Below are 15,748 nucleotides of genomic sequence, written 5' to 3' on the forward strand. Positions count from 1 at the left end.
GGCCGAGGCAAGTCTGTAGAACTTGGGCTTGTATACTCTGGAGTGTGCGAATTGGTTCGTTTTACGGGTGCTACCAAGCACAGGCAGGCTGTATCTTAGGAAGCCCATAAATAATGCATGGTATAGGGGTAGCATCGATTGCACAAATGCTCCCCAAGACTTTCCTCCGACAAATTTGAATACATGTGCTATTGCAGTGAACCTTTCCTTCATATCTGAAATATGTGGCGTCCAATACAAATCACGGTCGACGATAACTCCAAGGAAGCGGTGCTTTGTTTCGTAACGAAATGCTTGTCTAGTTATGCGTATAACATATTGAGTCATTGTTTTTCGTGTAAATACAACTAATCGCCACTTTTCTTAGGATGGTTCTAGTCTGCCAGAGCGCATGAACCACCTGTGCGAGCAGGCTCTTCGAATCTAGCGTAGCTTTTTTATTTTTATTAAAGTTGCGGTTAGTTTAACTTTGAAGACACGTGTGTTTATAACCATTAATCACGCTAAACATGCGAACACAAAGTATCGCTTCAGGTTTACATCAAGTGAAATATAACTATTTGACTATTCAGTCGACGTTCGTTATTCTTTAGACTGTATAGTATTTAATAGAATGGTTAACAGGCGCAATGTGTTAATGGTTTTACAGTGAAGCGTAATGATGTTCTGGTGAACTCTTTATTAAAAAAATTTATAAATGCTCGGGTCGGGTGGCTAAAATATATTTATTGAGCTTGCACAGCTGTGCGTGCATGTCGCGGTACAGGTGGAAACTAGGAACTAATGGCACAGCCAAATTGATCGCGTGTCTGAAATTCATTGATCTCAAATAGATCGTAAGGATTATGTCGAGTTGTTCAGCAGTGTATCGAAAGGCAACTGTCAACTTTCCTGAGGATGCGGTCGGATCCAGTCTGAGCCATCACAAGGCTACTCCTGCAGATAGCTGGTTGAAATTCTGCTGTTAAGAGAACTGCCTTAAAGATGATTCTTACATAATGTAACCTGCTCGTTCGGGTCGGAACGTGCTGTCACATGCAATATTCACACATAGGCCTACACTCCGGAGTCTCTGATGTTCTGGTCTGATGCTTAGCCAGCTGATGCTCTCCGCTGAGGTCATAGTTCATGGCTTCACCACCAACCGCCGTATCCCCCGTAGCCGCTGTGGTATCCGAAGCCGTGGTAGCCGAGGTCATGGTGATATCCCGTGTGCAGATGGTGAACGCTGCATGTTTCAACAACGTTCCATATTGACACCTCCACTTATAGTTTGTATAAGGGCATGGCTTTCGCCACCTGCGGTTGCTATTCATGCAATGAGAAAGACATGGCTAAAGCTGATTGCTTGCTTGTTTGTTTGTTTAGAAAAGTATAACTTCCTCCGCCAAGATTGTAAACACGAGGGCTTAACACTATGTCATAGAGGTCCCTTCTTTCCAGATTTTGTGATGGCTACAACAGACAGCCTCCTTTGAGATTGATGTTAACTGAGGATGTAGCTTCTGGAAGTGGAAGTATAGGCGGAGGTAGAGCACGACGCTTATCATCCACGGAAATATTCCAATAGTGCCAAAGTTAAATATATACAGGGTCCTCAAAGTTAAACTTAAGGTGATATTTATTTATTTATTTATTTATTGCTACTGCCTATCACCGACAGGAATTCAGCAGGATGGGCACGTAGATGAACAAAATGTGTTACAATACTAAAAGGAAAATACCAGTAATAACGCTATTAACGGAAAAAGAAATGGAAACATGTAATAAAGACTCAAATCAGAAAATACACTTAGTAAAATCAGGGCCTCGCTTTTCTAGCGACGCCTTCCGGTCGATTCTATGCCACTCTTATCGCCACCGTTAACGGCCGGCTGTTCTCGTTGATAACACGACGGGCAGAGCATCGCTCTGATGACTGACGAAGCATGAAAAGTGTGAAAAGGAATAGCATAAGAAAATACATCGTTGCAAAATCGCAACCCAGCTCTCACAATACAACACGCACAGGACAATGCATTATAAGTAGTTCGTAAATTGCAATCATTATTCTGGATGGTCGAGAGAATAATAAATAAGGCTATACTCGCCACGCAAAAGTTGCTTGCACAAGCGGTTGATGCGCTTTGGTGGAGGCAATTTTCGAGAACGAGTCCACAACTACATAATTAACTAAAACTTCTGATTTTTTTTTTAAATATCGTGATGTAGTACCTGTGTACTTAGGAACTTGAAGACAACCGTATATTGGAATACAACTCAATTTTATTTGTCACTCCTAAAGCGAATGTGTTCCAAGATATCCATTTTCAGATTTGACGCTCAATGTGTTAATTTCGCATTCAGGGGCGGAAGTCCCGACCCAAAGATTAACCGCTCTTGTGGCGCAGCTCAGAGTAGAGCTGATGATATAGCTACGTTTCTGCTCTCGGATGGCAAAAAACACTGGCTTCCTCTGTTCCCCCGCAATCGGCTGCTTCAGAGGGGTATTTGGATCGGACTGCTGGTACGATCTGTTGGGAACTCGGCGCTGACGCCCGTGGTTGTACCTGGGTCGCAAGCCCCAAGGGTAGCGTTGGCCTGGCGGCCTGGGGTACAACTGCAAGCATCCGAAGGTCCCGGCAAAGCATGAGTCGACAGGTAACAACGAAACAACTTGTTTATTTTAACATCGCAAAGAGTTGGCGGTCAGGTTTGACCGAAGTAGAGAGACGGGAGAGCACTTCACTCAACAGAAGAAATCGGAGCCCTCCTCTGGCGTCCGGGGGCAGCTGTTTTTATACTCTCGCAGTTGAGGGCAAGAAGGAACCCCTCAAAAGACGAGCACGTGAATGTACAATGGGCTAATGGTGACGCACACTGTCGTAGCGATGCCGTAGCACCATGTCGTGGCGCTGCGCACGATCTCGTAGCACCTGGTCGTGGCGCTGCGCAGCACACTGTCGTGGCGCTGCGCAGCATACTGTCGTGGCGCTGCGCAGCACACTGTCGTGGCGCTGCCGGTCGGACACAATGACTGTAACGAGAAGATGGTCCCTGCTTTGGCATCGCCTGTTTCGGGCACAATGACTGGAACGAGATCCCTGCTTTGGCATCGCCTGTTTCGGGCCCAATAACTGGAAGGAGATCCCTAGGCGGTCGCATCGCCGCAGACGCGCCTGGAAACACCTGGCGATGAGTGTTGCGGTGACGACGATCGGGCCAAAATGTCCGCCGCCCCGCCGCCGTCGCGCCGGCAAAACCACGTGTCGCAGGCGAAACGCAACAGACCGCCCCGCCGGGGAAAGGAGATCCCGATGGACAGGGGACTGCATCCGCTGTCCGGAGGGATGTCGCTCGATGATGCTCATAACCGAAGTCGGGCGTCCCTTGACGTTTCTTGAGCGCAGCGCACAGAGAAGGCCTCGTTCTCTCGTTCAGGTTCGCACGGGACACTGCAAAGTGACTTCGGGAGAGTTCACATTTTTGTTCTCGTTCCCGGCAAGCGTTAGAACTACGCTGAAAACTCTACCGCTCAGTCAGCAAGCACGGCACAACCCTCACTAAGCCCTGCCAGGCTCTTTCCCCTTTTTATACCACTGCCTAGTTCCTTACAGTAGTCTAGCATCACTCAGAACGCGTCCACAAATTGAAAAATTGCACTAGAAAGCATATCATCACTTTGAAACACTAAACAAAAGCAATATGTTAAAAAAAATCCTGCCTCAGGAAGAAAAACATCAGTAACAAACAATTTTGAGGCTGATTCCTACGTTAGGGGCTTCGACTTAAGCCATCGGCGTTACCGTTGAGACTCCCCTTTTTGTAACGCACCTCAAAGGAATATTGTTGTAAAGCGAGGCTCCAGCGCAGGAGGCGGCCATTTTTGGGAGAGATGGTCTGCAGCCATTGGAGAGGGCAGTGATCTGTCTCAATGATAAACCTCGAGCCGGCTAGATAGCATGACAATTTCTGAACGGCCCACACGAGACATGCACACTCTTTCTCGGTGGCGCTATACGCCTGCTCACGACTGGTCAGCTTACGACTAGCATACAGGACGGGGTGTTCTACTTCTCCATTTTCCCGTTGGCACAGTACAACGCCCATGCCTCGCTCACTAGCATCGCACTGAACAATGAACCCTTTTGTATAGTCTGGCGATCGTAGCACAGGCTGGCTTGTTAGGGCACTCTTTAGGGCGCTAAAAGCTCTTTCCTTTGTCTCGTCCCAGACGACTGTTTGAGGCTCTGTCTTTCTTAGAGCATCCGTCAGGGGAGCCGCGATATCAGAGTACCTAGGGATGTACCTCTGATAGTAGCCGGCGACACCTAAGAACGACCGAATATCGGTCTTTGTGCGCGGTTGCGGAAAGTCTCGCACAGCGGCCACTTTTATTTCAGAGGGGCGGCGACGACCCTGACCAATCACGTGACCGAGGTAGACAACCTCGGCCTGTGCTAACTGGCACTTAGGAGCCTTTACTGTCAAGCCTGCTTCGCGCAGGCGGGTTAGCACTGCCCGCAAGTGTGTCATATGCTCAGACCAGGATGCGGAGAATATCGCTACGTCGTCTAGATACGGTAAAGCGAATTCTTGCTGTCCCCGCAACACTTTATCCATGAGACTTGAAAAACAGTATGGCGCGTTCTTCAAACCAAAACTCAACACTTTAGGACGGAATGTTCCCATTGGTGAAATGAACGCCGCATACCTACTAGCCTCTTCTGTAAGTGGAACCTGCCAATAACCCCTGACAAGATCTAGGGTGGAAATAAACTGAGCGCTACTAACTTTCTCAAGGCGCTCCTCGATGTTAGGGATCGGATAAATTTGATCCTTAGTGATGGAATTAAGCCTGCGGTAGTCGACGCAAGGACGAGGTTCCTTGCCCGGTACCTCAACTAAAATCAAAGGGGAGGTATAATCACTCTCACCTGCCTCAATAACACCGAGCTGTAGCATTTTCTTTACCTCAGCCTCCATAATATCGCTCTGGCGGGGTGACACCCGATACGCCTTGGATCGTACTGGCTCTGTGGAGGTAAGTTCTATATCATGAGTAAGTACAGAAGTCCTACCAGGCCTCTCAGAGAACAGACCTTGAAACTCTTGTAATAGCTGGTGTAGTTCGGTTTTCTGCTCAGGCGACAGCGGTGCTTTACTGATAAGGTCACTAATGACTTGACCGGTGTCTTCCCTGTTCGTCACTGAGCCTAGTCCCGGAAGCTCGACCGGAAGCTCTTCAGGAACGTTTACCATCATGCACACCACTGCTTCCCTTTGTCTATAAGGTTTGAGCAGATTACAGTGGTAAACTTGCTGTGCTTTCCGCTTTCCTGGCAGACTTACCACGTAGTTAACGTCCGACAGTTTCTGAACAATTCGCGCTGGGCCCTCCCACTGCACGTCTAGTTTGTTGTTTAGCGATGTGCGCAATATCATGACCTCATCGCCAACCTCAAAACGACGGGCCCTGGCTGTCCGATCATAATAAACCTTGGCCCTCTGCTGGGCCTTTGTCATTGCTTCACCTGACAACTCCTGTGCCCTTCTTAAGCGTTCGAGGAGCTTAAGCACGTACTCCACCACGACTGGGTCGTCGCCCCTACCTTCCCATGATTCTCGAAGCATGCGAAGCGGAGATCGAAGCGAGCGACCGTACACCAGTTCAGCTGGCGAAAACCCCGTAGCCGCATGCGGCGCGGTCCTTAAAGCAAACATCACCCCAGGCAGACACAGCTCCCAGTCAGTTCGATGTTCAAAACACAACGCTCTCAACACGCGCTTCATGACGGAGTGGAGCTTCTCAACGGAATTCGACTGTGGGTGGTACACTGAGCTGTGTAGCAGCTTTACCCCACACCTTTCGAGAAAAGTTGTCGTCAAAGCGCTAGTAAACACTGTGCCCTGATCTGATTGAATTTCTGCAGGAAAACCAACTCGCGCAAATATGGACAGTAGTGCATTAACTATCTCAACTGAGCTGAGTTCTTTAAGCGGCACTGCTTCAGGGAACTTTGTCGCTGGGCAGATCACAGTCAAAATGTGTCTGTACCCCGTGGCTGTTACCGGCAGAGGTCCCACTGTATCAATAACGAGCCGTCTAAAAGGCTCCGTAATGATAGGTACCAATTTCAACGGCGCCCTCGATTTGTCCCCTGGTTTGCCCACCCGCTGACAAGTGTCACATGTCCTCACGAAATGGTCTGCGTCCCGAAAACACCCTGGCCAATAGTACTCTTGCAAGAGACGGTCCTTAGTTTTCTTAACTCCTAGGTGTCCGGACCACGAACCCCCATGTGACAAGCGCAACAGATCCTGACGATAGCATTGAGGCACGACCAGCTGATCGAACTCCACTCCTCGGCGGTCTAGATACTTCCAGTACAGGACTCCACCTCTTTCCACAAAACGCGCAGTTTTCCTGGCGATACCTTCTTTGACATTGCAGCGCACGTTTTCCAGGCTGCCATCCTTTTTTTGCTCGGCTATCAAAGCCGTCCGGCTGACTTTTAGCAACCTATCAAGTCCGTCTGACGTAGGCGCGATGAGCAAATCAGTAGATAGCTCTTCTAACTTTCCCGCGTCGGGATTTTCCTCTCCAGTATCTGGCGCCTTCAACGCTACAGACTCAATTCTATTCTGTTCGGGCGTGCTCTGAATATCAGCTTGCTGCGCCTCTGACCCTTTTTCGTTGTTTGATAACGTCGGCCCCGCAACTACCGCCTTTGCAGCGAGCTCCCGAACCTTCGATCTGGTTAAGGCCTGAACACTAGCTTCACCAAACAAAAGCCCCTTCTCGCGCAGGAGGTGATCGGACCTGTTTGAAAATAGGTACGGGTACTGGGGTGGCAGCACAGATGACACTGCCGCCTCCGTCTCAAGCGCTCCGAAAGGTCCTTCAATAAGCACTTTTGCTACCGGCAGACACACGCTATGAGCTTCCACGGCTTGCTTGATCCACGCGCACTCGCCCGTGAACATATGGGGTTCTACGTAAGACGGGTGAACTACATCCATCGTAGCTGCGGAATCGCGAAGCACTCGGCACTCTTTCCCGTTTACGAGGAGGTCTCGCATGTAAGGCTCAAGAAGCTTCATGTTCTCGTCAGTGCTGCCTATTGAAAAAAACACAACTTTTGGTGTTGTTTCCGGACACTGCGCCGAAAAGTGACCCGGCTTCTGGCACGTATAACAAACGCCCGCTCGCCTCATCTCGAACCGCTTTCTGCGTTCGGCTTCGGCTGCCGTCTCTTTACGTTTGGTCGGACTGCTTTCGCTCGCATCCGCACTACGCGTGTCCCCCTTTGCTCTTATGGGTGTGAACTTCGGCCTCTCAAACTTCGAGCCAAATTCACCCTTTTGACCGTCCTTAGCTCCGCGAGCTCGACGCGTCACAAACTCCTCGGCTAGCTCAGCGGCTCTAGCCACCGTACTCACGTCTGGCCTATCCAAGACCCAGTATCGCACGTTCTCCGGTAACCGACTATAAAACTGTTCTAGCCCGAAACACTGCAGAACTTTATCGTGGTCACCAAACGCTTTCTCTTCTTTGAGCCACTCCTGCATGTTCGACATAAGCCTATACGCAAACTCTGTATATGACTCACTTTTGCCTTTCTCATTTTCCCGAAACTTCCGACGGAACGCCTCCGCAGACAGCCGGTACTTTTTTAGAAGACTCGATTTCACTGTGTCGAAATCCTCTGCCTCCTCTCTATCCAAGCGAGCGACTACGTCGGCCGCCTCGCCGGGTAACAAAGTGAGCAAGCGCTGTGGCCACGTTTCCCGAGAGAACCCCTGCTTCTCGCACGTTCGCTCAAAGTTAACCAGGAACAAACCAATGTCCTCTCCAAGCTTAAACGGCCGCATCAGGTCAGTCATTTTGAACAATACGCGTTCTCCTGCACCGTGTGCCTGACTTCCATTACGAGCGCGTTCCATCTCTACCTCGAGACGCTTCATTTCCAAAGCGTGTTCGCGCTCTTCTTTTTCTTTCTGCTCTTTAAGTTCGCGCTCCTGTCTTTTTGACCTCTCCTCAATAGTCTCAAGGCATTCCGACAGCTCGTCATCCTCAGCCTCTAACTCAAGAATAGCCGTTATCAGTTCCGGTTTTCTTAGTTTGTCTGAGACATCCAGACCCAACTCTCTTGCAAGCTCCAACAATTTCGGTTTGCGCAACGACTTCAAATCCATGGCTGCTCTGAATGCTGCTTTCTCTACTGCTTACTATTGTCTTGCCGCAAACTAACCCGGCAGCAACGACAACCACAATTACCAGCTCTGTTTCTGACACTAACAAAAAGCCTGGCAAAGCTCAGAAGAAGAAAGTCCCGCACTCACCAAACCTCGCAGGCAGGAATTCCGCGCAGTCGTTCCGCTGCAGGCAACCAGTCGTCACACAGGGCTCGTTGCACTGCTCCCGGATCGTCGTTGAGCTGCTCAGCATACAGTCAACTGCATCTCTTCGCTGCTGGCCTCCGTTGTCGCGATCTCGCCGCTGGCAGACCGTTGTTTGAAGTCGTAGGCGATCTCACCGCTGGCAACCAGATATTTGGATCGGACTGCTGGTACGATCTGTTGGGAACTCGGCGCTGACGCCCGTGGTTGTACCTGGGTCGCAAGCCCCAAGGGTAGCGTTGGCCTGGCGGCCTGGGGTACAACTGCAAGCATCCGAAGGTCCCGGCAAAGCATGAGTCGACAGGTAACAACGAAACAACTTGTTTATTTTAACATCGCAAAGAGTTGGCGGTCAGGTTTGACCGAAGTAGAGAGACGGGAGAGCACTTCACTCAACAGAAGAAATCGGAGCCCTCCTCTGGCGTCCGGGGGCAGCTGTTTTTATACTCTCGCAGTTGAGGGCAAGAAGGAACCCCTCAAAAGACGAGCACGTGAATGTACAATGGGCTAATGGTGACGCACACTGTCGTAGCGATGCCGTAGCACCATGTCGTGGCGCTGCGCACGATCTCGTAGCACCTGGTCGTGGCGCTGCGCAGCACACTGTCGTGGCGCTGCGCAGCATACTGTCGTGGCGCTGCGCAGCACACTGTCGTGGCGCTGCCGGTCGGACACAATGACTGTAACGAGAAGATGGTCCCTGCTTTGGCATCGCCTGTTTCGGGCACAATGACTGGAACGAGATCCCTGCTTTGGCATCGCCTGTTTCGGGCCCAATAACTGGAAGGAGATCCCTAGGCGGTCGCATCGCCGCAGACGCGCCTGGAAACACCTGGCGATGAGTGTTGCGGTGACGACGATCGGGCCAAAATGTCCGCCGCCCCGCCGCCGTCGCGCCGGCAAAACCACGTGTCGCAGGCGAAACGCAACAGGGGGCAGGGAGGAGGGGGGTCATTTTTGTATCGACACTACTGCCTCTGAATGCGAGATTGGCGCACTTAGCGTTTAATTTTATTATTAGCATCCCGGAACACAAACCCGCTAAATGTGCGGAAAAACTAATTCCTCTTTATTCTTTATGCCTTATTTCCCTTTCGCTAGGGTGGAGGAGGTCGAGGTAAAAGCGGCGTGCAAGCAGCTTGTGGAGCCCTCGATCCCTACACAAACAGCAACTATAAGAGGCATACGCATATGGTTACATAATTCTGGAGCACTTTCACAGAGCAACACATAAATATAGAATATGGAATATGAATTACAATACAGAGAAAACAGAAATATATAGTACACAATTTACGATTATCTTATAGCTTCAAAATCAAACAATACAAAAGTAGTTCTGGATCATTTGCACAGAGCAACCGAGCAATATGGATTTCAATACACCGGAAACAAATGTTTATAATGCGAACTTCAAGATGGTATTGTAGCTTCAAAATCAAACAATTCAAAAACGCGTCAAATAATGTGGTCAGATTAATGCAGTGTTAAAATGTGTTAGCGAGTAGTGGAACACACTGACTGGGGGTGACGGTTCACGAGCAATTTAAGTTCTGATTGAGTTAGGTTGTGAATTTCTATGCCTCTATCGTGGAAACTGTTCAGAAGTTTTGGCAGGCGACGCTCAAGCATTTGACCGCCATGATTAGTTCAAGACCGAGGAACTTTCCACATTTCTGTGTGACGTATAAGTCGCGCAGGTTGACACTGTTCTAAATTAGCTATTTCAGCAGAACGTCTTGCAATGTCTGCAAGGATGAGATAAAATTTCTTTAATGGCATTTGGGTATATATTTGTTGGATTGAAGGAAGGTGATACTTTGCAAAGACAGCTTCCGTGTGCTCTGTATACGGAAAGTTTTCAATAATACGCAAGATTTTTTCGTAGTAGTAACAGTTTGTTAATGTTCGATTCAGTTGTAGAACCTCATACAAAATGACAATACTATATATGGGAGGCGAATAATTCATTATATATTAAGAGCTTTGCTGACGTAGGAAAAATATATCTATTTCGTCTTAATAGGCGTACAGTGCGGCTAACTTTGTGAGCGACGAAGTTTTTAACTTGGTTATGCCACAATATACGGCAAAAAATATACACCAAGAATCTTAATAGTACTACTAACTACTAGCCCCATATTCCTGGAGAAAATCCATGCCCAGTATAACCAGCCGAGAACACTTGCTGCCCAAGTGTTCTCGGCTGGTTATACTGGGCATGGATTTTCCCCAGGAACATGGGGCAGTCATTAACCTGCGTGACTTGCTCGTGACTTTTTCTAACTACGTTTCTTCGGACTCGAGTGGGGAGGATGAACATCACCGCGCGGTTTTATGCGTGGTCGATGACTGCGTGACGTTACCGCCTCGAAGTAGCATCTTTGTCCTCGTTGAATGCCCCCAAGACCAACAGGCATCGCCGAAGGTAACCTCACCATTTTACTGGGTTGAGAAGTCGGCGTCACACGAAGTCTCGTAGAGCTCCAAAATAGGTAAACCACGATCCTAGTTACCAACTTCAGGGGCGAATACAGGCAGTTTGCAAGGCATACCACCATGGCCTACTTTGAAACGGTGGCCAAGTCCAACACCCGTGCTTCAGTAACGACAATCTCGATTCCGGAACCCAGCGATGTGGACCTGACCAGTCACATCAACGTCAGCCCACAGCTAGAGCAAACCGAAAAGGAGAGGCTCCTCACTCTGCTATCGTAATTTAGCGACTGTTTCGCCACCACGTCGAAGGTCAAACAGGCTTCTTTAAGGGCGGACATGGGGATCAAACCTAACTTTTTTACTTACCAGCCTATTTTGATGAAATTTTGCACAGATGTTAAGAATATCACATAAACAAAACTGTGAAAATATGGCTGCAATATCTGAAGTACTTTTTTGTTTACAAAATATTTCTGCTTTCATTTTTGCAAAATGCCTGCACACCTGTATATTGATGCTACGAGTTCAAGCAAACATTTATAGCACTCCTATATGTATCCTCCACACAGTGACATTCCTTTAATTTTTTTAGCCTAACAGAATTTTTTTATATTCTCATTCTTTGGCAGCTACTTCAGTTGCATGAAAATCTCGACTGTGAAAACAAAAGATAACAAATTATTGAAGCTACTATTTTGAAAACAAAACAAATCACTGTGTGCAGCGGTGCACAATGAGTGTAAAAAAACAAACGGTGTAAAAATATTCATAACGGTGGCTGAGATATTGGCTTTGCAAGTTGACCTTGGTGGTACAAAAAAGTTTTGAGAAAAGGGTGTTCGAAGTTTTGGGCCATGTTTATTCGACTAGAAACCACCGGCCTTGTAGGTGCAGGTGTCAGGTTGATCTCTTGGCTTCTTGGATCTTTTATGCTTGCTTTCATGTGTTTTTGTGCCCTCTTCTTGCACAAGGCATCTTTCTCAGCCGCTCGACTCGCTTGAGTCCGTCGCCATCGAGCATGCTCCTCCAGCCGTAAACCTTATCTTCCGTTCGGTTGCTGGCACACAACCAAGTGACGCCTGGACAGTGGTGGCGGTCATATTCAACACCTCAGAAAAGATGAATTGTGACTCAATATGCGACTGCATGGTGCGACCGTTGCTGATGCACGGTTCGTCTTCACGGCGGGCAGACGCACGCGCTTGGACCGCACTTTCGTCGTTTTTCTCGGTGACGGCGGTGGCACAATCGGGGTACGTCGCGGAGCATTTACGGGACGTTGCAGGCCCGGAGGTGCAGCGGTGGCGTAGAGGTAGAACACCCGCCTCGCGTTCAAGAGGTCCGTGGTTCGAATCCCGGTGCCGGCAATTTTCCACCGGATTTTAAAAAAAAATCCGCGTGTTGATAAAATTGCATAAACAGCACTGGAGTGTGGCCTAATCCCGGTGACCAGAACCGGTAACGCACTCCCTCACCAGAGCAGGATTGGCCACCCTGGTGTAGTACTTGGCCACAACCTCCTATATGAACACAACAATCAAACCCCGGCCCTCAGTCCCCAGCAGCTGCGAAGCAACCGACCACGGCGGCGGTCAGACCTGCGACGCAGCAGAGGGTGCTAAGAATCCCTGGCTCCGAACAGGCCGCCATTGGAATATGAACCTGGCAACGTTCAACGCTAGAAAGTTATCTAGTGAGGCGAGTCTAGCAGTGCTACTGGAGAAATTTGAGGACAGTAAATGGGATATAATAGGGCTCAGTGAAGTTAGGAGGCCAAAAGAAGCATTCACAGTGCTAAAAAGCGGGCACGTCCTGTGCTAACGGGGCTTAGCGGAGAGACGAGAACTAGGAGACGGATTCCTGATTAATAAGAATATAGCTGGTAACATACAGGAATTCTATAGCATTAACGAGAGGGTGGCAGGTCTTCTTGTGAAACTTAATTAGAGGTACAAAATGAAGGTTGTACAGGTCTACGCACCTACATCCAGTCATGAAGACCAGGAAATTGAAAGCTTCCATGAAGAAGTGGAATTGGCGATGGGTAAAGTCAAAACAAAATACACTACACTGATGGGCGACTTCAATGCCAAGGTAGGCAAGAAGCAGGCTGGAGACAAGGCAGTGGGGGAATATGGCCTAGGCGCTAGGAATAGCAGTGGAGAGTTATTAGTAGAGTTTGCGGAACAGAATAATATGCGGATAATGAATACTTTCTTCCGCAAGCGGGATAGCCGAAAGTGGACGTGGACGAGCCCGAACGGCGAGACTAGAAATGAAATAGACTTCATACTCTGCGCAAACCCTAGCATCATACAAGATGTGGACGTGCTCGGCAAGGTGCGCTGCAGTGACCATAGGATGGTAAGAACTCGAATTAACCTAGACCTGAGGAGGGAACAGAAGAAACTGGCACATAAGAAGCCGATCAATGAGTTAGCGGTAAGAGGGAAAATAGAGGAGTTCCAGATCAAGCTACAGAACTGGTATTCTGCTTTTACTCAGGAAGAGGACCTTAGTGTTGAAGCAATGAACGACAATCTTATGGGCATCATTAAGGAGTCTGCAATAGAATTCAGTGGCAACTCTGTTAGACAGAGTTGCCACTGAATTCTATTGCAGACTGTTACTGCGCTTAGGGCTAAACTGACTAACTTCATACACGTTCTTCGTGTAATATCAGGACTGAGATGGGGCCCCTCTGAGCGAAGTTTGCTCCAAGTGTACCAGGCACTTTTTGTGGGCTACATACGCTACAGCATGCCTGTGTTATCGAACATGGGGTCATCTTGTATACGCACGCTGGAGAGCCTTCAGGCTCAAGCACTACGGATATGTCTTGGCTTGCCACGCTGCACGTCAACTATGGGCACAATAGCGGAAGCACGGGCTTGTCCTATCGACATATACAGGTCTTGTGAACCTGTGCGAACCTATCTTCGCCTGCTAACCAGACACACACCATCCACTGTCAACGCTTCCAAGCATCAACCTTGACTGTGCTTTTTCTAAAGCTATTGCATGTCACGCAAGCATTGTACCTGCAAGATTCCAGGCAACCGACATCCCCGCGACACCTCCATGGACATTGCCAAGACCACTAGTGAGGCTTCAGATACCCGGAATTAGGAAGAAATCTCACGTTTCCTCCATTGGCTTGAAGCAGCTCACCCTGTCCCATATATTTACTTTATATAGTGGGACTGTACAAGTATATACCGATGGTTCGGTCACGCCATCTGCCACAACGGCCGCATTTGTCATCCCACAACTTGGAATTACTCAACGATTTCGAGTAGACCACAAATCGATATCTACGGCTGCGGAACTTGCGGGAATACGGGAGGCTGTCCGTTTTATGAGATCGCAGACACCCCACAAATGGACAATATTGTGCGATGCCAAATCAGCGCTACAGGCGCTAAAATACTTTTTAAACAAAGGACCATACTATCTGCTCGTGCTGGAAATCGTCGAACTTTATCACAGTGCCGAGTTAAATGGCCACGTGATCACCTTTCAATGGGTGCCTAGCCATTGTGGTGTTTTTGGTAATGAACTCGCTGACAGTGAGGTAAGATCGGCCTCCTCTTCCTCTGATGAAGTACGGATTGCCTACTCGCGACCTGACACCAACTCCATGATCAAGGCACTCATGCAGGACCTTACAAAGGCCTACAGAGCCCACTCTGATAACATTCACAGACGTCTACATATGATTGACCCAGACGGTAAATTCTGTTTGCCCCCGAAGCTTACACGGAGCAAAACATCATTGCTACACAGGATTCGGCTCGGCGTTGCTTTCACCCGTCGCTACGCACACCTCATCGGCCAATCGAACAGCCCTGATTGTGTACACTGCCAGATGCCCGAAACACTGCAACACGTACTGTGCGACTGCCCAGCATATATGCTGGAGCGAAGGACGTTAGACAGTTTCTTAGCCAGCGTTGGCAGGCAACTACTGTCGGAGGAAGCTATCCTCGGCCCATGGCCTGACACTGCAATTTCAATGCGTGCAACAAAAGTATTGTTGGAGTTTCTGCAGGACACCAAGCTCGACGAGCGGCTCTAGCGAGGCCACTGTCTCATGTACATAAGCACTCACCACTTCTCTTATCATCATCATCCATTCCAATACTTTCACTCCCCTTCCCTCTTCCCCAGTGCAGAGTAGCAGACTAGAGCGCACTAGCTCAGGTCGACCTCTCTGTCTTTCCTATCAATAAATTCTATTCATTCATTCATTCTGTTAGACAGGATACCAGTAAGCTATCGCAGGAAACGAAAGATCTGATCAAGAAACGCCAATGTATGAAAGCCTCTAACCCTACAGCTAGAATAGAACTGGCAGAACTTTCGAAGTTAATGAACAAGCGTAAGACAGCTGACATAAGAAAGTATGTCATAAGAAAGTATGTTCGAAATCCCACAGGTAACGCCGGAAGAAGTAGAGAAAGCCTTGGGAGCTATGCAAAGGGGGAAGGCAGCTGGGGAGTGTCAGATAACAGCAGATTTGTTGAAGGATGGTGGGCAGATTGTTCTAGAGAAACTGGCCACCCTGTATACGCAATGCCTCATGACTTCGAGCGTACCGCAATCTTGAAATAACGCTAACATAATCCTAGTCCATAAGAAAGGGGACGCCAAAGACTTGAAAAATTATAGACCGATCAGCTTACTGTCCGTTGCCTACAAAGTATTTACTAAGGTAATTTCAAATAGAATCAGGAACACCTTAGACTTCCGTCAACCAAAGGACCAGGCAGGATTCCGTAAAGGCTACTCAACAATAGATCATATTCACACTATCAATCAGGTGATAGAAAAATGTGCGGAATATAACCAACTTTTATATATAGCTTTCATTGATTACGAGAAAGCGTTTGATTCGGTCGAAACCTCAGAAGTCATGGAGGCATTG

At 48.5% G+C, this 15,748-nt stretch overlaps 1 protein-coding gene across 1 annotated transcript in view; it reads right to left on the reverse strand.

Moving 5' to 3' along the window:
* Positions 1-753: 753 nt before the first annotated feature.
* Positions 754-15,748, reverse strand: part of LOC142573151 (uncharacterized) — a 52,859-nt gene continuing 37,864 nt past the window's right edge. The window contains exon 3 of the mRNA XM_075682702.1: positions 754-1,228. Within this exon, the coding sequence (XP_075538817.1) occupies positions 1,135-1,228 (94 nt within the window). The 3' untranslated portion in view covers positions 754-1,134. The remainder of the gene's footprint in view (positions 1,229-15,748) is intronic.

Source organism: Dermacentor variabilis, chromosome 1 (assembly GCF_050947875.1).
Source record: "Dermacentor variabilis isolate Ectoservices chromosome 1, ASM5094787v1, whole genome shotgun sequence".
NCBI classification, from domain to species: domain Eukaryota; kingdom Metazoa; phylum Arthropoda; class Arachnida; order Ixodida; family Ixodidae; genus Dermacentor; species Dermacentor variabilis.